Raw genomic sequence first — 27,301 nt, 5'->3', positions numbered from 1 at the left:
TCAAAGGGGAGGGTAAAATTAACCATCTGTAAAGTATTATTTAGGTGAGAGGCATACATATACTAAGAAAAGTATTTATTACTTTCACAGGTATTCCAAGATGATCACTGCATGTGACATAAATACTACATATATTATATAATAAATCTTTGAATCCATGGGATGAACCTTTTTTTCCAGCTTTGTACAACTGAATTGCTATAACCGTACATGGGGTAGCATGTGTAACTCAGCAAGGTCTTGCCAATTCTAGTGATTTTTATCTTCGTTTATGTAATGCAAGTCACCCGGTTAAAGAAAAGGAAAGACTTTCACTTGAAGTAATATGGATAATGGGGAAGAATGGACAATTCTATTGTAATTGGGCAAAAAAGTGAAGTAGGAAGAAATTTGTCCATGTAAGTTAAATTAAAAAAGACGAGACCAAAGAAAGATTAACTCTGTTGCTGTCACTGGGAAATGTGTGAGTAAGGAATGGGGAAGTAGGGGGGGGTATGAAAATGTTTGCATACTTTATGCACATTTCACCAGATAAAAAGACTACACAACTTGTATTGCTGTATCTTTGTCTTCCCTTGTTAGAGTTCTGAAATTATTACAGGGGAAGTCACAGATCTGCTGCAGAATTCCAGTGGGTTAGTATTGAACTAACGGCCTACAGTAGCATTTGGGGATGCTGTGTTCCTGGAGGTACCATTTGTGTATGACTTGTAAAGAAGTGTCTCTAACCAACTGTAACTATTAAAAATCCAAAAGCACTTTTTGCAGGTATTGAGGTATTACTTACAGCATTGTCGCCAAAATCCTATCACTGCAATTATGCTGGTATAGTTATTATATTGGGTCTACAGGGCACAAAACTGCCCTTCTAGTTTCAATACAATATTCTCAATTTTTTGTTTTATAATTCCTTGTTGCTTTTATGAGCTATGAGTTGCTATATTTTACTCAGAATTAGCTGCATTTAACTGGTGAGTGAAACATGGGAAATTACAGCTAGAAAGGTAATTTAAAGGAACGTAAACCACACTGAAAAACAGTAAGTTAGAATGTAAGTGCTAAATAAACCTTAAGCACAATGCCACTAACCCGATATTAATTTCTCAATATAAAGGCTTTACTTAGAGTTAATGACATCTAACTTGGACAAAAAAAATACCATAATTAAAATAGAACATGCACCTAGATTAATAATGTTTAAGAATTAGGTTGCAAAAGTATTGCTCTTAAACTGTTAGCTCCTTGGAGCAGTGACATGGTCTTACTCATAAAGCTTTATGTATATTTAAAGCACTGTAATAAGTAATAGCAGACTTCTCAGGTAAAACATTCTATGCCCCAATTTAGTACATTAGGAAGCATAAATCCTATTAGCACAGCCAGAATAATTAATTTTTACTATTTCTGCCACATGAAGGCATTAGCTATTTCACAAAGACATATTCTAAACGTTTAATGCATGAAAGACCTGAGAAGAGTAAAAATCCAATGCTTTTGCTATGTTATTACTCTAAAGTGGGGTTTCCCAACTGGTGTGTTGTCAGGCACGTCCAGGTGTGCCACAGCATTTTGGGCTGGAGCGACGCCCCCTGCCTGGCTGGAGCCACAGCCCCCACCTGCTGTTGCTGCGGACACAGACAGACGGGAAGCATGGCTCTAGCCAGGCAAAGAGCGTGGCTTCAGCCCAAAATGCTGTCCAGCTAGACGCGCACCATCCCTCCCCGTCAGTGTCTAGCTGACACCCCTCCCGCACGTCCAGTGTCCCGCGGTACTTTTTTATTAGGCAAGTGTGCCATGGGGTGAAAAAGGTTGGGAAATGCTGCTCTAAAGAACCTAATCAAGTTCACAGTGGGCAAGACAAATATTTAGACAAACAATGGAATGGAATGGAAAAGATTTCTTTGGCATGTTAGTTTTCAATTCTATACTACTTGCCAAACACTAAAGTCTCAAACCACACAGGGACATCCCTAATTTGATGATGGAAAAATTGATACAAAGTTCTGCTTTCACAAAAAATCAAAAGCCATGTTGCAAGAACTGGTCCTAATTATGTTGCCTAAGGCACTGATTCCCATGGTGTGGTTCAGGAGGCCATGGCAGGTGGTCCATAACTTGGCCCTGGATAGCACTAGGCCTGGCATGCCTCCACAGTGGTTTGAATTAGAACTTCGATGGCAAAGTTATATGAAGAAGTCTCTGCAAAATGTTGAGTGTTAGTAGCCGCGTTCTGGTTCAAAAAATGTTGGGACCACTGGTTTAAGCTTATATACCAAACATGTGCCATAGCCACATGTAAGATTCAGATTTCCTGTAAAGTAGTAGCAGCATCCCTTTATGTACTGCAAACAATTTCAAACCATAAGATCAAGATTAGAAATCAGATCTCAGGGTATGGGCACATGAAAATGTTAGTTAGGCAAGCAAATGTGAAATTCAAGTGCAAAAATTTGAAGGAACATCAAAACGGTGTTAAACTGCAATGATCAGACGCAATTAAATTCTGCATTGTATTGATGGTGACTGCTCATATGCACATTCTCACCCTTCAATGAAAATGCTGTAAACTACCTTGCATTTGCTGCAGGTAAGTGTGAATATCAGCAGTTACCACAGAGTATCTGACATGCGCCCCTTAGGTTACCTCACAGTAACTTATTTCTGTACCTATAACTTCAAAAACAACAGCAAATGCCAATGAGCAAGGATACCAACTTCCAGACATTTTCTGGCATTTCTAGAACTTTGCAAGATACTGCCATTAAAATTATCAAGATAAAATAATTTAATGGCTATATATTTTGGACTCGCTCTAAATAACACTATTTCACAGTTTATACAACACCACATGGTTCATATTCTAGTTCATGAATATGAGGGAAGGCAATTCCACATTTTTCACAGTTAAAGCCTCGCACTTATTTTAAGTCTAGAGGTGGTTACGTTGTCTCTCTCAAATGACTTCGGTCAGCAACCTCAGAGTGTTAGATTTTATACAGTGCTTTGTGCTATCAAGTCAGTCAAGAGATTTTTAGTCAAAATGCCATAAAATACACTGTAACACAAGTAGAAATCCATAAGAATAAGAAAAAGCCAGTAGAGCAGCACAAATAATTTGTCAGCAGAAGTGATTGATAATAAAAGGAGACCTATTGTAAGTTATTTTCTGGACTTAAGAGACAAATATTTATCTGTTAAAAAGCAACCAACCAAAAAAAAAAAAATCAAGCTAACAAACTACCAGAGTATACAACATGAAAAAAAAGCTAGTGAATGAATCAGCACCCTACATCTTTTAGCCTCAGGGTCATTTTGTTAAATCTGACTAAGATCATTTTCTTTTAGTAATGCAATAGGCTCATGCTGACCTCACAGTCATCCTGGGCATCCCAGGCAGTGATATCAACTTTAAAATCATGTGTTTAAGGAGCTGGTTTACAGAGGCTGACTTCAATTGTAGGTGCTCAGCACTTCAAAACATCAGGACCCAGATCAACAGTATCAAAAATGCCAGAAACTAATTTAATAGATCAAGACTTAGTCTATTAGTGTTTTTATAATGTGAAGGCACTGGAACAATCAGAATTTTACATCATTTGCCCAACTCTTTTTTATCCTCCAGGAACAGTCAAACATCTTTTTAGAATCAGTTTTGTTTGAACTAATAAGATCAGTGATTTTAAACAAGTGATGCAGAATCCGTAATATTAAATACAGAATATTTTATTCCCCCCAAATACACACTTTTCATTTGCTTACCTACCAAGTACACATCATCTGCTTAAAGGAAACTGGCTTTGCAGATGACTTACCAGTGTAAAAGTAAGACTGCACAATTTTGCTACCTGGTGATTTCCATTAGCTAGGATTTTAAAACAACATACTCTTACTTTAGGAAAATGTTACTGAGAGCTCAAATAGAGAAGCACTCAAGATAGGAAAAATAGTTCTTATACTACTCACTCATTAATAATCAGATCTGGTGCAAAACACAGCAGATTTCCATTTGACTGCTTGTATGATCTCCATCCTAAAGCAAAAGACATCAGGAACATCCAGGAGTACTGCAAAAGGGTCATTTGGTCATCCAGATGTAAATTTCGGAAACCTGAAAAAATGAAGACAGGTGAAAAACCACCGCTTTGAGTCGAAAAAGAACACTTCTTATCAGCCAGATAATCACCAAAATGAACAGAATGTTACTAATGTGCAGTATTACCTTAAAATATAAAACTAAGATTACTGTACAAAGATTAAATAAAAATCTGAAGGAACATCAAAATGGTGTCAAACTGCAATGATCAGATACAATTAAATTCTGCATTGCATTTCTGTTACATATTAAATAATCTGATCAAACTAAAAGTACATTTGTATGATGGAAAGTACAAAATGTATTTTTGGTGATAGGGAGGAAAAAGAGAAGAGACTGGAAAGGATGCTGCATGCGCTATCTGCAAATTCTTGCTGTTGATCAAAACAAAATGCATTTTTTAAAGAACTGCAAAACCAGCAAATTTGTAAATGTATACCAAGATGATATTCAGCTATTTAGCATACTTTAAAGAAGCTACACAAATGTTTCTACATGAAGAAATGCAATAGTAAAGCCACAGGATCCAAGCTAGTAACTCCTTTGCCAGGATTACCAACTTTGTAATACAAGTAAGTCCTCAGACTGCCATGGAAGTTTTGAACATCATTAAATTCTTGAGCTGGTTTAAACTGGTAGACTTCCACATTTTAAGGTATACGTAATGCAGAAACTCATTCAAAGGAAGTAGCAGAAGGGGTTATACTTGCACCTTTAGAAATACATAATGTGCTCATCTCCCACTCACTAAAATCAAGGTGCATGTCAGTCTGGCATGGAAACTGTAGAGAGCTACAGATGATAGTTTAATATTAAACATTCAGAAGACACTTTTGTGTCACTGAGAGTCAGTCAATTAAAGATAGCCTGCAAAAGACAATACTGCAGTTAATGTATCCCCTAATACAGTATTTCCCAAGCTTTTCCTTAGCATGCCCACATTTATGACCCCATTTCCTCAGCATGAGCCCTCACTTTGAACTCGCAGGCACCCACAAACCCTAAGTGCTCCTCACTACCCACGCCAGCCCCCTGGCCCTGCTGGTGCCCCTCACTCCCAATCTGCAACCTCCCATTCTCCCTAGGTGCCTCAGGGCCAGGACCCGCAGCCCCCTGGCCCCCAACCCAGCAGCACCTGAGCCCCAGCTGATGCCCACAGGAAGCAGCAGCTGCTGAGGCTGGAGTGCAGAGCCTGGATCCCTGTCCCCCTCTCTCCTGTGCCTGTCCCCTCCTCCATGGGTGACAGCCAGCGTGGACCACCTGGGGGGGATGTGGGCTTGGGGCTCCCTGCCCTGCTGCTCTTCCCTCAGGTCTCTGAAGTGGGGAAGAGTGCCGCACCATAACAACATTCACTGATGTTGCGACCCCATTTGGGCACACAACCCACAGTATGGGAACTGCTGCCCTAATTAGACGTTAGACTATAACTGGTTCAACTGTCCTGTGTAAATAAGATGATACAATTTTTACTTCTAGGTGAAATCCACTGGCCAATAAACATCTTGACTTCAAACTTCATTCTTATTCAACAGCAGTTTTACACAGTACTTACCAATCACAGAACACAGACCACATTACTCATCAACATCAACTGCCTGTAACCTTATAGCAATATACAGAATGATCAGAAACAATGAAGATAATGAAAAAAAGATGCATGTCCTAAAACTGCTTCATTGAGCACAATCAAAATGTAGGCAGCCCTTAAGTTGCAGGAGTAACCTATGTGAAGTCTTGGGTATATTTAAGATGATTTTCTTCCATGTCATGTTCTTATTACATTTGAATTTCAAGCTAAATTTATTCTTCTTCTTCAGACCCTTGACATACAAAGAGCTCACTTTCCCTCAATTTTCCCAAGCATGTTTAAATTGATGTCTGGTGAATTAATATCTGCAAAATCAAATCCTCTCAACCTAATCTACTTCAAAATAAAGCAGCCATCTTTATAGATTAAAAAAACATCCATATTGCTCATTTGGAAGAAAACCTGAGTGGTGAATCTGGTTGACCTAATGCCATTAGATAATCAAATTAAATTCCCTAGGCAAACTAACCTAGCAGTTGTTCCTAACATTTCCGGACCAACAAACCACTATCAATTCATGGAGTTTATTATGGTCCCCCACACCCTTATCATATAACTTTTAACTGAAAACATTATAAAGGTACACAGGGTCTTACAGAACACCACTATCACCAGATTGCCATTAGAAAAGAGGGATTTCCATATGCCCTGTTTTTATGTATGCTGTACATATACATTTGAGTCTTTCTTTGTAACTCCAAATATGTTTATTTCCCTCTCTGCTTCCCACCCAAAAGATAAATCTACCATTTTTAATGAAAGGATAATTCACGTTGTCTCTACCCCTTTCCTATGTAATATAGGAAACGACAGCCATCTGAAGACTGTATGCCATTTGGGTGGTAGACCTGTATATTGTGCCTAGAACATTCTTGGGCAACTTATGTAACTCTAGTTGGCCACTTGCTTATGAAAACAGGTGACTAATGATACTGAAAAAAGCCTCTACAGGTTTGAAAAACTTCCTTTTCATAGCTCTATCAATGCACATTGATACTCCATCTTTAAATATCACAGGTCTTTCCTAATTCCATACAACAATACGCTGCACATAATATTAGAACCCGAGGTTTTATTTTAACCCACTCTTAAAAGTAATTGGAAACTAAAAGAAAATATAAGTATGGCATTCTTTCTGAATGTATAAATGGGAGGCTTACTACAAGACTCCTTCAAGATTCCCCATATAACATACCCAACTTTGAATTAACGGCTACTGTTCCTGAAAAAAAAGAGAAAGAAATAACCAACTTAGCAGTTTCTAGTCCAAAGCTGGAGATACCTCAGGTAAGAAGGATGGATACAGTGGAGGGAAAAAAGAGAAAATGGGTATGGAGAAGGACAGATGCAAGACAAATCAGTAAAAAAAGAAAGGAATTACACAAGCAGAAGTTAGTCCACAAGTCACGAGAACCCTATTTCTAAAAATAATAATAAAGTACTGCATCATAAAGTAATGTGGAAACAGAACCAAGACTATTTTTCTTTCTCTGTTTTCAAAATATTGTTTTCTGCACACACGGACTGAAGAGTTCACTTAGAATGACCTCATTTTGTAATCATAATAAATCAGAAACAGATTTTGGGTCTGTATTTTGTCTGTTTCGCCCTTCTCAAAGAAAAGCATTTAAAACACCATTTAACATGGAAATTAGTAGGAATTTGTTCTTTAAGAAACTGAAAGAAACCACCAAATTAAAAAAGGGCAAGCTAATTATTTTGCATTAAACCTGTGAAAAAATAAAGGCATTTTTATTGAACACACTTGTATATTACCTGGTATTGCCTTTGCCCACTTTACTGCAGCTACCACTTGTCGTCCTCCTAACATGTTGAGAGTTGACAATATACGCCAACTTGAGTCAGGTAGCGTACTGTCGTAGCCCGAATACAAAACTTCTGGTTCAATGACTTCCAGCAGGGAAACCAGGGTAGGGGTTAGCTGTGGCAGTGATGCAGGAACTATAGACTTGTTTCCAGGACTTTCAGTAGTCTCTCTCACTGCTGCCACGTTGGACTGCTGAATTCCTTTTATCTTCTTCTTTGTTTTTCGAGCTAAGAAAGTGTTAAGAAAATACAGGTAAATTTAGTAAAGCAAGGAACTCAGAGAATAACATGAGTATAGCCTAGTAAATGCTGTTTACCATTGGAATATCTTCTATTTTTATGCAAGTCAACTGCAACTTTGTAAACATTTTTTCACAGCTTTTCAGAGAAAGCTAAAATGATTTTAGAGATTTCTATGACAGGAGAAGCCACACTAACATTTCAAAAATACAGAATTGGGTAATATGAGGCCTCATCTTGTAAACACTACTGAATGTGAACCAATGGATTTCAATGAGTGTTCAATGAGCGTGACACCTACTAGAAACTGTCTGCAGGGTGGGGTATGTTAGGATGTGCTAGACAAGTGGAGTATAGAAATCAGGAGGGAGAGAGGGAAAATATTGACAGTTCAGAGACAGGTAAACCATTTTCTGGAAAGTGCTGGGCAGGAAAGAGAATTCTGCCTGGCAACAACTTTTCAAAGAAATCACTGTTGTAATAATTAAACCATAAATTTCATATGCCAGATAGACAAAGCACAAGCATCATACTTGCCAGAGATGCAAATTATAATTTTGAGAGACTGTTTTACTATAATACCAGCAGGAACTAAATCTGTTTTTTGCCTTTTGATACTCCTTAATGCAGCCTGCTAAGTGGGTAAATTCTTTACTATTATTTTTACAATGCTGGACTGAACTGATACATAGATTCCTTTTCCTTACATGTTGTCATTGATGTTGGCATCCCATGGAGGCACCATAGCTACTTAATGCAATTTAGTGGAGAGAATAGGACATTTTTTACTGCTCTAATTACTGGTAATTAGAGGCTCTAATTATCAGAGATTCACAACCAATGCAAATTAAAATAGAAATACAACCTAGATGAAACATGAGACTTCTTATTTAATTGTGCTGGCTCCATGATCTAGATAATTCTGAATTAATGGTTTGCTCGTGATAATCTCAATTGTTATTTTGAAACTGCAATAATAGAAAGATTAAACATGCTGAGATCTGATGAAGTACGAGAGACAAATTAATGCATTAGATTATCTACCTTGCTATAAGAGTCTCGAAGTTTTAACTTCAGTAATTTTTTAATTAGGTTGCTTCTCTTTCAACTTTTAGTAATTTGAGTTTCTCAAGAACACAGTTAAGTTTCTCAGAGTGTCTATCAGAAGTAAACTAATATTACATTTAAAAACATATCACTCCCATAAGGAACAAAATCCGATTTAAGGAATTATATTGGTGTACAATTCAATTATGTTACCATGCTTACAGCATAACTAGGGGCCTGGACTGCAACTAATACATGATCAGAAAGGGTATCACCTAACCAGGTGATTTGACAGTTTTGATCTTCTGGAGGAAAAAGTACCTTTTAGGACATTAAAAATATTAGTTGCACCCAAAGCTGGCAGTTATAATGTCATAAAAATAAGAAAAAAAAATGTGAATGCTTAGATTTACAATGTGATGGTTGCATCTTGGCAATGGAAAAAAAGTATTTTTAAAACAGATTACAAGTAGGTTATGAAACTACTACACATGGCTCAGAATCTCCTTGCTAAATTCTCGTGGTTTAAAAAAAAGACATTTTTCCTGTTATCTAAAAGTTCCTCCAAAAAAGAGGAGAAATTGAGGGTATTAGCACTAGTGAAGGATTGCTTGTCTGAATACATCCCCCAGCAGTATTACTTTGGTATGCTCATCAAGTATGAGCAAGGAATTTAAACTCCTTAAGTGCAAATGTTTACAGATTAGGCCCATATTGATAATCTGATTAATAAAGTTAAATTGACTATCACTGCTGGCAGTCCCTTGGTATGAGGATGAAAATCTTCAAGGAAATACAAAGCTCATCAGTTAATGACACTGACTATATGGAAAATACAAATTGTACAAAGTAAAGTAACAACAAGAGAACTATATCTTTTTCTACTGTCTTTCATTTCCAATACAGGCAACACCCACTTAACGTGGTTTCGTTTAGCACTATTTCATTATAGCGTTCATTTAAAACTCATACCTGATTCCACTAAGCACCCAGCCAGTTCCATTATAGCACTCAGTGGAATGAGCAAGTTTCGGTGGGTGGAATGGGGGGTGAGGGGAAGCGGTAAGTGGCAGTGAGTGGGCGGGCAGGTGTGGAGTGCCAGCCCAGGGCGGTGCAGGACGAATTATATTTATTTACATTAATTTCTACGGGAAAGTAGTTTTCACTTAGTGCAGTACTGCTTAACGCTTGTTTTTTCCGGAACCAACTAAGGCCTCTAAGTAGAGGTTGCCTATACTCCTACATGTTTCTTATTAGCATGGGAGAGTAATAACATTTTCTGACCAGGGATTTCTGAGTTAATTTTTTCCAGTTAGATAAAAAATTTAGTCCAGTTAGATAAAAATTTAGAATTAGTGTTAGATGCATTTTCCCATAACAAATTCAACAACTGTTTTTCATATCATGATTTCTTATTGCTCCAGCTGCAGAGGCATTGCTTATCCATTTCCATTTCAAGACTATATTTACAAGCTCCCTCATTCAAAATGTTCCAGCAGCAACTTTCTATAATTAATCAGGCTAACCAATTAAACTGTGTAATGATACAACAACAAGAACACAGGTACTTCATTCAGGAATAGATAGCATTCTTGAGCACTGATTTGTTCTCCCTCACTTACCTGTTGATCCAACTACATTTTTTCCAAACCTGTCACTGACATGCTCCTCAATAAACAGTATTCATATGCCAAGTTTTTAAAGCCACTTAACAGTTTTGGGAGAAAAATGTCACAATAACATTTTATCAGTGACAAAAAAATACATTTTTCAAACTCTTTAATCTTTCACGAATGATTTAGCATATTTTCTTCAACCTTTCCCAAAATTTAAAAAAGCAAATTTTCAGCTGAGCTCCAGTAACTAAGACTTCCACCTCAGAAAGATATTTTTTTTAACAGTGACAGGATGAACAAGAAATAGTATTTATATATGCACATAATATATATATGCATCTTTTAATATAAAACTAGGCAGGAATGAACTTAAATTATTTTGCAAAATTAGTACTTGATACTATCAAAAATATTAATTCCTTTTAAAGTTAAAAAATTTCAGAAATGGCCTCCACTAACAATTTTCAAGTCATTTATCCTAGTCTAATCTGAAAGCATTTCACACGTGTCCGTGTGCACGCATCCCCCCTCCATGTTAAAAGGGCATTATTTAGGTAGCAAAACCAAGCACACCAACAATAGGAAATTCCAGGATTAAAGATGGTCCCATTGTCATTTCACTTCAGTGGCAGTTCCAGTGGGGTGCAGCTGCACCCCCTTCTGATTCCTGCCTCTCCCAGACTTTAAAACCTATCAGAGACAAGAATGCCCAACTACCTGTGGAGCCAAATTTCTCACAGGATAATCACTCCCTTCATGGGCAACTGGTGCCCCCCGCCCCACCCGCAGCCAATCTCGCTGACCGGGGCAGGAGGCTCCCCCATGGCCAATCCCACCGACCCACAAGTGGCACATGCCGCTGGCACTTCCGGCCACACTGCTGGCACTTCATGATCAGATGCGGTCTGGGGGGATGGGATGGGGGGGGAGAAACGGGACTGCGGGGATCACTTCTCCTGGCACCCCGCTTTCTGGCTGGTACTCTCAGGGAGGGCACCAGTGTTCTTGCCTGCCCCCCCGCCTGGGAACACTGGCTATCAGGGGGTGCACATATACCCCCTACATACACCCCCTACTGATAAAAGATATCATATCTACTCAAATAACCTTGCCATCTCTTGCAGAAGGTTGACACTGCCAACATTGCTTTAAAAGTGCAAGTGCAGCCTTCAGAAGCCTGGAAAATGGGTGTTCAAAGACTGCAAAATTAGAACCCAAACCAAGCTCACTGCTTATCAAGAAGTTGTGATCTATACCTTATTGTACAGAGCTAAGACATGGACAATGTACCATCAATGCTGCATGTGGAAGATCCTTTGAGTCTAGTGGTCTGACAGATATACCAACATTAGCGTCCTCTTGCAAGCAAAGAACACAAGCATCAAGGTAATGATCATCATCAACTTCACTGGCCACGTCATGTCATCTGGATGTCCAAATCCAGATTCCCAAAGCAAGTTTTATTCTCCCACCTCAGTCAAGGTGTACGCTACAGAAAACGGCAGAGAAGCACTTCAAAGATGCCCTCAAAGACAACTTGAAAAAAATGCAATATCAACGTCAACTTGTGGGGGGCTATTGCCCAGGACTGCCTCAAATGGAAGAAGAGTCTGCTGCAAGGATCTCAGTACTTTGAAACCTTATAATGACAGTGGGAGACGGAAAAGCAGAAGCAGCAGAAACCGCATGTCGCAGATCAAATGAAGAATCTGGAGCCACCCACCCCACATAAAAACATGTGCCTTAGTTGCAACAGAGTCTGTTGATCCCAGATTGGCCTTGTCAGCCATCTTCAGACCCACAGACAAAACATTCATGGAAAACAATCATCCTCAACTGTGAGGGATTGCCAATGAGATTTCACAGCCCTGCAGAATTTTTTTTTTAAACACCAGCTAAACCCATTAACTTGGGTGTGGAAATAACTTTCAGCAAAGCATTGCATTACAATATGCTCAAGGCTAGATTTTGTTTTATAAATCTAAGAGGGAGATTTAATTCTAATGATAACAGAACTAAAGAAACAACATCTTTTAATTATTTTTGCTTAGTTTCTTGTGTAAAAAAAATATGATAGAGCAAATTAATGCACATTCCAATACCATATTTGTTGTATTTGTTTTGATTTTAAATTGATTAATACTGCCCTAGCATATTAGTAGTTTCTAGTTTCTTTTTACCAGGAGAAAAATGTGTGTTGTGTTATATTTGATGATGTACCACACAATCCCCTTTCAAAATCTTAGCTCCACCCATGTTTGATTTTTTCCAATGTACTCGTTTTCTTCATACTGGCCTAGCTATTGTTCCTTCTGCATTAAATTCAGATGGCTTCCTCCTCCATATCATCTGAGTGCTACCAGAGTGTCACTGACAGCAAAACAGAGCTCAGACAGACATTTCTTTTGTCGTGCTTTATCTGCTGTTTTACTGTAACAAAAAGCCTGGGACACACATTCAGGCTTTTTGTGTGTCAAACAATGACTGATCTGGCCTCAAAATCACAGATCTATGACAAAAACAACAGCCTGTTTGTCATGGGGAGGCTTTCCAGGAACAAATTTAATATGTGCACAGGTATTCTTGTCCACAACTATCCAAGGGGAAAGGAGGGAGAAGCGGCGGCTGGCTCCATGATAGCCCACCCAGCAGTGAGCTTCCCCCTGCCTAGTTCTGCTAATCAGCTGATTGACAGAGCCAGGTAGAGGGTGGCTCTATTAACATACCTTTTCTAACACTTGATGCTGGAAACAAATTAATTGTCTTGGCTTAAATTTAAAGATACATTTAAAAAAAAGTAGTCTGCATGAAGACAGCAACATGGAAAATTTTCAGTTGAAATGCAAAATTGGGTTAAAAAGTTATCTTGCAGTACCTTACCATAGATTTCTTTGCATTTCATTTCATGAAGTACTGAGCTCCCACAATGCTCATCAACGCACATTTTGGGTGTTTAACATTTCTCAGGATCAGACCTACAGTAATATCCTGTAACCTGTGATACGTTATACGGTTTTCCCACCTGGGAATAACAAAACTACTAAATTCAACCCTCCTGAATGGGCAGTTTTTCCTGTAGCTTATAGTGCACATACAACCATTAAATAGGTGATGATGGTCTGAACTTAATTTTTAGTTTAAAGTCTGAATTCTTTAACAAATCACCAAAACTATAATGTATGTTATTAGTCTAAGTCTAATTCTACTAGTCGAAACAATACTACCACTACCACTATTATTCCCTTTCGTATCCTGTAATTTTTCCTGCCTTAATTGACCATTAAAGCTGAGAAACAGTTGTGACAATAGCAAAAGCTAAAAAAAAATACAAACCAAGAACTGTGGAATAGAAATAAAGCTGGAGGAGTTATAAGAGTGGAAGGAACTGGGACACCTTTGGGGCCCGTTTACTTCTTCAAACCACAACGTGCATTTCCTCATGGACCCAGTCTTTTTTAAATTTTAGATATAATCTACGAATTTAGTGCACAATTTAATACATTTATATTCCTTTTTGCTTTGATCTTAAACTTAATAATACTGAGCAAGACCCATGCAATATTGGTAAAGTTTCTAGTTTGTTTAACTAGAAAAAAAGGGTTGTTATATGTGATGATATGCTGCACTGGGCATGTGTGCATGAGATGCTTACTGCTGAGTTGCCTAATTAGCTCCGCAATAGACATCTCAGCATCTACCCATGCAGTGCTATTAAGCTGCAGGAAACTAATTAACCCCGCCACAGGTTAGTACTTGTAAATACTTGTGGTACAGTTTTTTACTCCACAACAATGCATGTGTAGACACTGATGGGGCTGGCTGGGGCATGAGGATGCTTCAGTGTGAGGGCTGCCTGCTGGCTAGCCCCACAATGGAACACCCTTGTGCCCCAGACAGCCCCTTCGCAGCATGGTGAGCTCAGTCGGAGCAGCCCCTGGCAGGCAGACTGATCCCCTGGACCTCCTGCCAGGCAGGGTTGCTCTGACCTGACTCAGGGTGCTGTGGTCCCTGGCACATGTTCAAACAGTCTCCGGGAGCAATAAACTCCAGCATGCTATGCTCCAGAATGTATTACTGTACATTAATAGTACATGTAGATGAGCCCACTATCTGTATCCCCCTTTTCAAAATTTCAGATCTGCCCATGCCCTCTCTTACATCTTTTGCCTGTTTTAGAATGAATGTTTAGTGTGAACTGATCAACTAGCTGTGGCACACTAATCAAAATGTAAATACTTTGTTAGCATGGACGGTTTTTCCAGGTTAACACAGATGTTAGCATGAAGAATTTCTTCTGAGAAACATAACATAGTAGACTTAAAAGTAAACTGCAAATCTTGATTCCCCCAAGAGAATCCCTGCTCAAACTTCTAGAGGAAAAAAAATAATTACAATAGTTTTTTAAATAGTAAACGTAATAAAAAGCCACAAATATAGTATCTAATAGAATACTATATCTTGCATTTATAGGTGGATACATTTTAATTGTTTTTTCTGCTTCTAATATAATTCTGCTTCTATATAATATATAACGGTAATGGCAAACTTTTGTGGCTACATTTGTATACTAACAGCTGGAACTCAAGACTTTACTTTTCTGCATGTCACAACCATGATATAAAGATCTCAGAAAATAGGTTTTTACAAAGTACTAGTAAAGTAAGTTGTAAAAATAAATGAAAAATGATGGGAGGAAAAAGAGCGGGGCATGAACCAGTATCTCAAGGAAGTGTTCAAGAAAAACTTTTAGTTTATGGGACAGTTAGCTTCCATTAACCTACTTTTCCCTCTTCTTTTTCTCTCTTTGAGCAGCAAAAATGAAGCATTGCTATTAATTGCCTATTGGATAAAAGTACATTTTTCAAATTCAAGAATGGACTGAAAAAAACCTGTACTTTTCACTACAGTAATACTAAAGAAGCAACAACATGTTTATGGGCCTTGTAAATATTTTGCGCATTTTGCTCTCTAATTTTGAGTCTGTTACCTTATAATACCACTGCTTAACTCTAAGGGGAAAAATAAGGTTAAAATAATAAGAAATATAAAACATATGCTTCACAATATTTCTCTCTAACATTCAAGGCAGCCACTTAGCTCGAGCACAAAATATTAGTGTTACCCATTTTTAACTACTCTGATACCATATTTACTCAAATCTAAGATGACCCTCAATTTAAACTTACTCCCCACAATAATTAGATTCTATATATGGAAAATTTATAAATTTGTTAACTTTTTCAGGTATAAAATCTAATTAAATTCATCTTTCCCACTGCTTCAGCAGGGAAATATAGTCACTGGGAGGTAAGGTGGCTGGGGGGGGGGATCTTGCCCTCTGAATCCCCCACTTCTTCCCTGCAGCCTTCCTGCCCATGCCACTTGCACCCCCACCCCAGCTTCACATAGCCTCTATCTCCCCCATGCACTCCCCAGTCTTTTCCCCTTTCCTCCCTCCAACTCCCCATTCTCTGCCTCCTACCACTCACTGTCAGATGCTGTCGGACTCTAGTTCCTTCCTGTGGAAGCTCAGCCCCTGCCAGGCCATACAGCAGTGTTGGTGCTGTGGACTGGCCAGGCAGGCAATGTCTCAGCACTGCTGATCAGCAGGGGCAGGAACAGAGTTACCATGTGCTCTATGCCTGGGAAGGAACCCAGCCCAAGTCAGAGCCAAGCTGCACTTAACAGTAGGTGGAGGGAAAGGGGTGTGGGGGGGAGAAGCTGCAGAGAGCAAGTGGAGGGAAGGGGAGGCAGCTGCTCTGGATCTGATCCTGGCCCTAACCCCACCAGTCAGAGCCACAGTAGCCACCTGCACCCCACTCCACTCTGTATTCAAATATAAGATGCTTTCTCATAAGAGGAAAACCCCTCCTCTCAGGGTCGAGTAAATATGGTAATTTAGATCTAACTTGAAAGAAAGAGTTTGAAAAACCCCCTGCAAGTTTTATCCTAATCACAAGAAAACAGTAATAAAAGTTTCTTGTTATGCTATAACTTATACATAGTAACACGTTAATACACAATATATTTAATTGTATTTTGCATTCATGTAGCATGTCTCAAATTCAAAGCATGTTACAGACATGCTGTGATTGAGCTCCACTACACTCTTGTGAGAAAAAAACTCTCACCTTTGATCCTAATAATACATGCAAGGAAATCCAGGCATAAGGAATTTTTTAAAAGTTTACTCAGGGCTAGAAAGAAAGCCAACAACAGAACTAGAAATGTATCTATTTTCAAGACATGTGTTCAAGCCATAAATGTATACTGCTCCAATGAAATGCCTGTTCTACTGAAGTTAATGGCAGACCTTCCACTGGCTTGAGTGGGGCCACCTCAATGTTATACTGAGAAGCAAACAGTAGTTAGGATTAAAGTATTTAAAGGAGGAAATGAGAATCCCTTAAACCAGGAGTATCAAATATACATACTGAAATCCACAGTGCACAGCCACACTGATGAGGTAGGTCAACAGTGGGGGGCAAGCAACGGCTACATTAACTCCCTGTAACTGCTTCACCTTCCCCCATAGCTACATATGGATCCAGCCAGAGGAGCCCCAGCCTGAACCTAGCTTGGGGGAGGCAGGATGAGTTTGACACTCCTGCCCTAAACTAACTTAAATCCATAAAACCTTGTAAATTTTCTAGCCTTAATACCACCCAGTTATCTTTCCTGCCTGGTGCAGGGGGCTGGACCCAATGATCTTCCAAGGTCCCTTCTGGCCTTACAATCTATGAATCTTAATGTTGTTATAATACGCTGTATACTTGTAAAAAAAAGTAAAACAAAATACTATACTCAATAGAACTCATCAAAATCTATCATTTCACCCTGATAATGTAACCCTGATACTGCAATTTTATAAGACACTTAGTTCAGATGCAATTTCAATGGAATTCAGAAAACTTTCTACTGAGGCTGTGTGTTTTATAATTTGTATTTTATAGCCTGCAAAGGTGGAGTATGAGAAAACTGGTGCATCAGTGATCACATCAGGATATTCCGTTTTACTTGAGTTTCTTCCAACCATGGGCAGTGTCTATTTATTACAGGAAAAAGGCCCATGAGAATCACACCTGGAGCCCAAAAGTTATTTCCTTGGATTCTTTATGGAAAGGCTGTAAAAACAATCTATTAGCTCCAAAAACCATGGTAGCACACCCAAAGCTCCTGTTGGTAGTATACCTCAGACGTGGCACATAAGCAAAGCGCCAGACTAGACTGTTATCCTTCAAACGTATTCAGAGTACTAGGTCAGGATTCCAGTACGGCAGTCAGTGTAACATAGTGTTTTAACACTTGGTGCCAGGCTGATTGTAAACAGTGACTAAACAATCATCATGATGTGCTTTTATACATCTAAAACAGGTCCTGTAACTTTTCAAAAATAAGTTACTGTGTAAAAAGCCTGTTTGCTTAGACAGATTAGCAAAGGTAATTCTAGGAAAACGACCCAGATTAAAAGAAACTTCCAGGTTCCTTTCCACAAGTACAGATTTTCTTTCCCCTTTCTGTTAGTTTCTCTCCCTTTCCACTTCATTTAAAGTATCTTATGGCTACTACTGTTCATATTCTGCCTTGTTTCATTCTTCCCTGCACTTTCTTTCATACCTCCTCTCACCTTCCTTGTTTTTCACTGTCCGCAAAGTCCATTTTAGATAAATTTATTTTGCCTTCCAGCCCATGCAGTGATGCAACTAGTCTGAGTGTTTCCCAATGAGCCTACAGATAACCAGTGCTCCCCATCATTCTCTTTACCAACAACCACAGAGCTTCTTTTCAAATAACAATGTAGCCAATGCTCAAAATTCAGAGAAACTATAGTTCAGGGAACCCATGCTATACGTGACTGAGCAGCACCTCTCTAGGACATTATTTAGAGCAGTGGTTTTTAATCTGTGGTCCACAGACCCCTGGAGTTCCACAGACTATGTTTAAGGGGTCCGTGAAAGATGACTATGATAAACCCAAAGTATGCGAGTCCCCACATTTACAATTCAAAGGGGTCTGTACCTCCATTTACAATTTTTTAGAGGCCTGAAAATGAAAAAAAAAGTTGAAAACCACTGATTTAAAGAAATCCTTTTTGCTGGGACAGGAAGACAACTGGTGCAAAATTCCTTGAAACCTCTGTAGCCTACAATTTTATGTAACTCTACTTTTAACGCAGTACATATTAGAATAATACAAGAACGGAACTCACCCTATGATTGTAATGTGCACTTGAAAAGTCTTATTCCTACAGGTACATACGAAAAATGTAAAATAAAATAGCTCCTTCATCTGGATTAGTCTCTCTTCTTGGCTGAATTGTTTGGAGAGTAAATAACTCTAATTTTCCACTGGTAATGTTTTGCCTTGTGGAAAAACGCTCAAATTACTTTTTATAAAACCAAAAGTTTTCCTATACTGGCAGACATGAAAAAATATGAAAAACAAAATGTAATTTTATCTTCCATTCCAAAGTAAATATAGTGCTTCTGATAGTCCTATATCATCTTTAAGATGAGCTTTACTTTACCTGCTGCTGGGTCCCTAGAAACCGTAGTAAAGAAATAACACATGAATGACTGTATACAAGGGCTAGGTAAGCTAGATTCAAATTTTGTAGCTACTGATTTTTTTTCAACAAAGTCTGAGATACTACAACGTTAGGGGAAAAACCCAAGAGTGGTCAGTGTATAACTCCAGTTCATAGACGACTGGTAGGAGGGATATGTGCCCCCCCATGCCCCTGATTGTTCAAGGAGCCAGATGGCCGTGCCCCTGGCTGCTGATTGGTTGAGGGATTAGCATCCTACAACTCTACCCCTTGGTGCTGACTGGTTGCGAGAGCTGTCCATCATGTAGCCCTACTCCTCTCCACCAACTGGTGGGTGGGGCCACATGACAGGCAGCCCTCTCAACCAATCAGTGGCAAGGGTGGGGGTTGCAGCCATCTTGAGCTCTTCTTTGTGCTGCAGTGCTGTGAGGACTCCTGGCTCCCTCTGAGCAGTCAGCATTTTATTTTCAGTAAGTTTTCTTTTTTTTGTGCATTCATGGACATTACCTGCTTTTGTGGGCAACGCCAAATTTCATGATTTCTGCAAAACAGTAATTTCAGTAGGTCCCAATGCATAAAAAGTGCATTACATTCGGAAAGCAAAGTTTAACTCAATGACACTAAAAAAAATACATGTTCTAATTTCCATCATTAGTCTCCTAAAAAAAGATGAAGCTAAATATATCAGAATTTGCTGGCTTGGCTTCTGCAAACTAGATCTGAATTCAACAGTTTTCTTTCTTTTCTGCTTCTCTGGGAGATGCATTAACTTTATACCCAAATCGAGGTAGTACCAATGTTTAACTTTCTATCTTATGGGCATGGCATGCCCCATATTGCAAGAAGAGAAATACACATTCTTTTAATAGCTATTCATTTAAGTACGTGTGCAAGTTAATTTAACAGCGATAGAAAACTGTGACGTATCCTCCTAAACCACCGGCTCTGTCAGTTACAATCGCTATAAAAACTTTGAAGAAAAGGGTTCAAATGTGAATTTGGCTGCACAAGCTTTTCATACTTGTTGTCAAAGCTGTTTCACTACAAACTTATCATGCCTGGTTTCTCAGAACACATACGAGTTATTTTGGTTTGCACACACACTTCCACAGGATTATTTGCAAGTATTTTTAAAAGTTTTAAAATACACATTTTACATTACTCTACCAGGACATAGTTTGTATCTTCCCATCTGCATTTGAAATCTTTTCATCTAGTAAATGCATCTTTTAATTTCTACTTTTCAACAAGATGTAAACCAAATGTATCCTTTAAGGAAAGATAAATACCCAGTTCACACATTGCACCAGGAGTTTACTTTAGCTTAACATGCTAGAAACACATTTAATAATAATGATTTAAATACTGAGACACAAACCTGGATATGAACCTAAACTGGCAATTTAAAAACAACACAGCTTATGGGCACACTTAATTTCTGTATTTTGGATGCTGATATCTCACAAAAATTACATTGGGACTTCATATGGATTTAAGAATTGGTATACTGAGGTCCTTAAATGTAAATAAATATCAAGGGACCAAATTTACTTAAAAGCTAAATAGACAAGTTTTAGGATCACTATGGATTGAAAACTTTATCGCAAGGCTGAGTCATTTATTGCCCAAAGCCACATTCACTGAAAAACTGAGCTATCAACTTCACAATAGGGCATGGAATAGAGCAAGATCCTGTCATGCCTAACAGATTTTGTGAAGCATGAAAGTAAAAGGCTACATGACATCAGCTAACTCAAGAAAGTCTCTCTCCCAAGTCTCTTCTTGATATGGGTTATTGTTTTTTATGAAAAACACAAAATGAAGATAATGTCACTGAAGAGTATTGATTCATGTCATTCTACTGATTACCCGAATGGTTCCTAAGCTCACTTAAGCAGACTCGTAATTTAGCAAAAATCATACTGTAACAAACAACACTTCAATTAATTTTTTTGTTAATTACCTTTTTGTGTCAAAGCAGCCACAAGCCACAATTCTGGAGTTTAAATATCTATCTTCTTACTTACATATCATTGAGTGATTTTTGAAACTGCTCAATGTTACCACTTACAAAACATACGTTAAGCATGTGTTCTGTTTTGTTTTACAAGTATCTGCCAGTTGACTGCACTGGAAATAGTAACAGGGCACACTTGGCAAGAAAATACATTAACCTTAATGATTCAAAGGAACATCTAAGAAACAGACTCCTGTACCAAATAACTAGAATAAATAGTTAAAAATAATTGTTTCACACTGAATTTAGTGAAAATGTGTTAAAACATCCCACCCCTCAAAATGCCACTATATCTGTAGCTGATGTGGTCTTCAATTTCTCTTTAGCCATCTATGACTTAAAGGAATCCATACTAGTGAAGGTATAACAATGTGTTTTCCATAATTTTCCCATATAATGTGATACAAGGATAGACCACAATTCGTGTTTAGTTTCAACAGTTTATACAAATCCTGCTCCTTCTTTTCTCCAGATGAAAAATATGAGCTCTTTTCCCTCACAGTTCTGTGCCCTGGGCTTTTCTTTGTTTGTCTTTTTGAGTATCACATTTTCTTAAGTGATCCTAGGCATACATGATGATTACCAGCCATGGCTAAGCTGCTGCTGCCACTGTCTTAAGTTTAGTGAGGGAGTGAGAGAGAGGACTATGTATGTGTGCTGGCACAGAAAACAAAATGTCCTCATTTTGCACATATGCACTAGTTCAGAAGCATAATAGTGGATTGTTAGAATAAAAGGCTAAAGAACATGGTAAAACATGCAGCTGTTATAGGAGCAAAACAAAGATTAGGAGAGGCAAAAAAAAAAAAGTCTAGCTTTTGCCAATAAAAGTGTGGGTGTACATCTTAAAACATGGCATGAATAACTATTTCTAACATGTTAAGGCACTTCTTACATGGCTGATTTCACAGTGTCTGGGATCATATAGTTCTTTTAAAGTTACCTTCTAAATTCATGCCAGCTTGCAGACATTTTCGGTAGCGGCATGCAGGACAGTTTTTTCTCCGGATTTTGTCAATGATACAATCATTTCTTCCAGCACACAGGTAATTGTGTTGTCCTGCATTTACAAAAGAGGCAAAAACCAAAAAAGGATACAGTTAACGTAGTAGATAACTTTAATTCATTCTGGTTTTAGGGTAAGGGATTAAGAGACATGCAATGTCCTGAATTACCATTCTTCATTTTTTGTTACACTAATATTGCATCCATATAATTACTGCTCATCTACACCCCACATATTTTTTGTGTCACTACTAAATTTTTCACCATGCTAAAAGTGCTTATTAAATAGATATGGTAATTTGTAAAAATCAGAACTGTCAGAGGATAGTAAGAAATGTTAGGGGCAAAAGCAAAATAGCAAACAGTCTGAATGTCCTTCCTTTCATGGAAAAAACTGATAAATTAAAGTAAAAAAGAAAATATAGGCCTTTAAAATTCTAGTAAACAACGTTTTTGGTCTGGACAGATATAATAATTGCATCTGTATCCAAGTGTACCAGTGTAAGCTGTTACAATGTCTGCATGATTCTGTAGTAATACAAATGTAGCAAAACTGCTACTACTTGAACCCTACTTCATTCAGGGTCAACATTGGGCTGATTTAGCTCATTTGTATTGCTTTAGGACCATGGAGATGTAACAGTTAGATCATAAAAGCTGATGCACACTACTGAGAAGCAGGTCCCACCTTCCATTTTGAAACAGCTAAAATTTACTACATAGTCCATATCGTGTGAAGCAAAAGCATGTAAGCGCTGCATTTCTGAGGTTAAAAGAAACCAGAAAACAGCAGAGCCATCTGCTAGAAAGCCCAGTTTGAGAGAGTTGTTTCTGAAAGTCTTCTTGGGGATATACTGATTTTGTCACTTTAAAAACAGGGAGGAAAACATCTTGGTTTTTGGAATCTGTAAAGTGGACAGACTAAATCCTTTGGTATTTTTATGGATCTATGGATCCAAAGCTAAGATGACCTTGGAAGCATAGCAAATTGAACTACATAAATTAAAGAGCTGTTTTTCTCCAGGTCAATTCTCAGTAGTTAGTTTTTAGTTCACTTTTTTCACTCTATTCCTGCCCCTCCCATAATAGTGAATAATGAATCTTAACTGTCTGAACTAGTTTGTAAAGAGATGTTTTTTCTGTTGAGAACTAAGTATTATTAGGAAAGGACAGCTTGTGCTCAGTAAGAAAACCAAACAGAAGCCAGGCGATACTTTTGTGACACAGGTTGATGGCAGAAGTAGGTAACAGAAGTGAGAGCCTGTAAGGTGCCCTTTAGCTCTAGCCCAGTACAGAAGCACAACCCTCCTTTGTAGCAAGCAATGTTATCTGGGTTCTGGTTCCAGTTCCAGTTCACCCCCTGCCCACAAACGGCTCCATCACCCAGCTCCTGACCCTGTGCTCTGGGTTAGTAACTGCTAACTGCATACCTGGGCTTCTGCAGCAGGGCTGTCTTTTCCCTCTTAAAGGAACAGACTACCCTGTTACAGGGGGAAAATAATTTTAAATTCTAGAGACTTACCTATAACGCCTGAAAATGTAACATTTCTTACTATATCATGTCATATAATCAGCCATAAAATAGGCAAATGATATTCCAATGTGTTTATTAACATAAATATTGGTTCACAAACACTCTTTGCAGCTTTCTTCAAGAACAAATCAGAAAGTTAACAAAAATGCACATACTTGTTTAACTGGTTGCTATTACATGTCTGCTGATTCTATACCCAAGTTTCTAAGAGAAAGATGATTCACTTATCGAAGGGAGTCTGAAAAATTTCTAGCGTGGAAATATGTTTTCGACTTTTGTATTTGAGCTGTCAAAACTACTTGATCAAAAGCAAAAAAACCCTCTCATTAAGAGAGTTAGGTAAGGTCAGCTTTTATGGGTGGCTCTGCAGCTGGGGTTCAAAGTCTGTTGAGGCAACTGAGAGCTGCCACTAAAATCAGCACTGCACTTTTCGATTGTCCTTGTATTTTTTCCTGTTATACTTCAAAGGCTGGTTCAACTTGCCACATATTCTGCACTGTTGGTCAGAAACAAGGACTACCCATTAAATTTTCTGCTATGACTTACCGCAGCTTTCAACTATAAGAAACCTGGGAACTGATTTACCTGACTGCCCCACAAGCTTCTGTGAAGATAATTTGTATCCCTTTGTTTTTTAGGGGTAAAGGTGTTAGGATATATATATATTTTTTTTACTTGCAATGCTGTTCTCCCATGTTAGCACTGCTTGTAAAAGACAGACGGTAGCCAATAAATTTGATTCACCTCAGAAGTAGCAACCTAATACTTCAAGAGTAAGACTGACAAATCTGATTTAGGGTGTGACAATCACAATGCTTAAAAAAGCCCCAAACTTCTCTGGCATTTGCAATTCTTCAAAGAATCAGACAGAGGAGCCTAGAACTGGGTATGCTGTGCAATACTTGTTCTGGCAACCCCAACATCGTATCTTATTTTTGTGGGCTCAGTGATCATTTTTGCTACCTCCTACCGATTCAGTCTTTCTTTGGGGGCATTGCTACGCCTTCCTGATATTAGACTAGTCTAATGACAATCCAAAGTCATTTATCACAAAGCTGTTATCCAATTATCTCTACATGTACATAATTATATACATAAAATATACATTTATACAGTACAGAAACAGAATTACTATTATTATTTACAACAAATACTGGAAATTTGCTTTTACATTGTTACATGATTATTTACTTAGGATATAATGGATAGAAAATTATTGACCACACCATATTACTTTAACTTAGAACCTTAAAGAGTTTTAGCCATCTCTCCCCTCCCATACAACATACAGCACCCCCCCATCTTCATATAAATGACACGAATAAACAACACAACCCAAAGAAAGAAAAGCAAAGAAAAACAAATGAAACCAAGCCAAGATAACAATAAATCCTTTCACACTGCAAGTGAATGGGTGCATTATGTAAATGTAAATGTAATCCATGCCTTAGGTAATCACACCACTATCAATTTTATTTACTACAAAAAAGAAAGTCTAGAGATACAGTTCTTGGGGGTTTCCTACTGAATTCTACAGAGCAACAGAAGTCCCGGGAGATGTATCAAATTGTTCTTAACTAGATCACCCATATATACAAAATTTGTAATCCCTAATAAATGATACATTCTTCAAAACATATCCTACCTTCTACAGCTCTTTTGAAGAACACTTTGCAGCTGCCACAAGTTAGAACACCATAATGACACCCAGAAGCCTCATCAGAGCAAACAAGACACAGCTTGGGAGGCGGTCCTGTAGTTGCTGAGGTGGTGGACGGAGAAGAGCTTACATCAGATCTCATACCAGGGCTAAAAAGGAATAAATTTCATTTACAACTCTGGTAAAAACTTGTCAAACATGCATATCATGTACAATTATACAAGATCTCATTTGTGTTCAATAATTACAATCTTCCCCAGAAAAAAAATCTGTAACACATCAATTGTTAGACCAGTAAAATCTATTGTTGTTAGATTATGTATGTGCAACACTGAAATGTTAATTATGTGTATGCACAACACTGAAATATTATACCTGCTTATTTCAGAGATTCATTATTAAAACAACATTCCGTCTCTGGCTCCCTAATTATCATAGAAATTCAGGATGGGAGTTTACATCTTGAATTCATTATGCACTAGGGCTCCATAAAACAAAGAAATCAGTAGGAGGGAATTCCTACAGCTTACTAGACTTCTAGGCAAAGTGAAAAATAACCCTGCCACTACTCAGAACATTTTGGGAGCACTGCTTTAGATGTGCCTGATGCGAGGTGGGTTTTTTCCTGGAGTTTTTTTTTGGAAAAGAACATGTAGTTAACAGGAATTTTCTTGTAAAATTCAATCTGATGAATTTTGCTGACAGACTTAATATGTTTAACCAAAAACAAAGATGGTTTGCCCTAGAGTTATTTGCAAGATCTCTAATCTACGCAATGTACTATAAAAAGAAAAAAAAAGAGGAAGAATGACAACAGGCTTAGAAAGCATTTGACAAAATTTTACTTTTGTGGGATGAACATCTGGAAATTTAACTGAGAAGATTCAAGTCCATGAACAGACAAAGTATGAAGTGAAATGATTTCTAGAGGAAAAAATACAATGCATCAAAGGGTAGATTTACTTTAAAATTTGAAGCAGACTACTGCGATGTGGACTGAGAAAAAAGGAACCATCTTTCATGGAATAACTTAGTTTGCCTAAATATTAAGTAATAAAAACCAAATCACAGCAGTGCAAGTAGGGGTGGAGAAGCAGTGGAGAAGCAGGGAATTGCCCCCACACACAGACGGAGGGGAGCACTGGAATGGCAGCCCCTGTGCATGGGCTGCTGCAGCTGGTATGTAGGAAGCCCATCTGGCACCTGCAAAAGCCAGAGCCCACATCACTGCAGCGGTGTGCAATGAGTTGATGACGTCAGAAAAGACTTTGACCATTCTCTACTCGCCTGCTCCCCAACATTTGGCATCCCTCCCACTCCAACTCCACCACTTGGCCCAGGACATCGAAATAACTAATTGTACCTCTGCAAACATAGAAAACAATCCCACCTCCCACTTCCAAAAACCCAAAACAAGTAGAGGTAAACCTTTGTGTTTGCTCCACCAATGATTAATAAAGATAAACTGAATCCCCCGGTAGAGAAAATAGGACAGAATTATCAAACAGTCAAGTCTGTTTTGCCATGATTATTTTTAAAAAAGATTTAAAAGGCTTTAAAAAATAAAGCACAATTATTATCATGATGTCACCATATAACTGAACTCAAAAGACATGAACGCAAGCAATATCATTAGCAGTGTGATTTAATAATCAGAAACAAATTAGCATTAAAAAACTAATATAACCTTAGAGATAAATAACCAGTAGGAAGCCCCCCCCCCAAAAAGAGAGACTTCTTAATCAATTTTTTTTTCTTTTTTCTTCTTATCTCGTTCCTTAATTTTTAGCTTCATATCATGACTTCTCTCTCAATAACACAGAAAACTTAATATGACTGTTTTGGCAACCTTTATGCATAGAAGAAATTTATCCCAGGGCTGGACTAAAATCTTTGAAGTCAATGGGAGCTATGTCACTGATTTCAGTGTGAGTAGGATAAACCAGGATATCCCTTTGAATGTGGAGGAAAACCACAATTTCATTTACTGAACATCAAGAGGATGAATTTTTTTTTTTGTTGGAGTCACTCTGTCAGCATGAAAAAAAAAGATATACAACATATTGTGTCTAGTTTTACACCGTCTCAAACAACGAGTTCTCACAAATTTACTTTTTTCTCAGTTT

The 27,301-nt window shown here is 38.1% G+C and overlaps 1 protein-coding gene across 1 annotated transcript in view; it reads right to left on the bottom strand.

Moving 5' to 3' along the window:
- NR3C1 (nuclear receptor subfamily 3 group C member 1) overlaps positions 1-27,301 on the bottom strand; it is a 127,266-nt gene that overhangs the window by 15,854 nt on the left and 84,111 nt on the right. The window contains exons 2-5 of the mRNA XM_019535004.1: positions 25,161-25,324; positions 21,920-22,036; positions 7,458-7,736; positions 3,964-4,108 (exon numbers count right to left, since the gene is read on the bottom strand). Of these exons, the coding sequence (XP_019390549.1) occupies positions 3,964-4,108; positions 7,458-7,736; positions 21,920-22,036; positions 25,161-25,324 (705 nt within the window). The remainder of the gene's footprint in view (positions 1-3,963; positions 4,109-7,457; positions 7,737-21,919; positions 22,037-25,160; positions 25,325-27,301) is intronic.

This window comes from Crocodylus porosus, unplaced genomic scaffold, assembly GCF_001723895.1.
Source record: "Crocodylus porosus isolate Cpor-Errol unplaced genomic scaffold, CroPor_comp1, whole genome shotgun sequence".
In the NCBI taxonomy this organism is placed as follows: domain Eukaryota; kingdom Metazoa; phylum Chordata; order Crocodylia; family Crocodylidae; genus Crocodylus; species Crocodylus porosus.
Note: the sequence above shows the minus strand (reverse complement) of the source record. Positions and strands in the feature narration are given on the sequence as shown.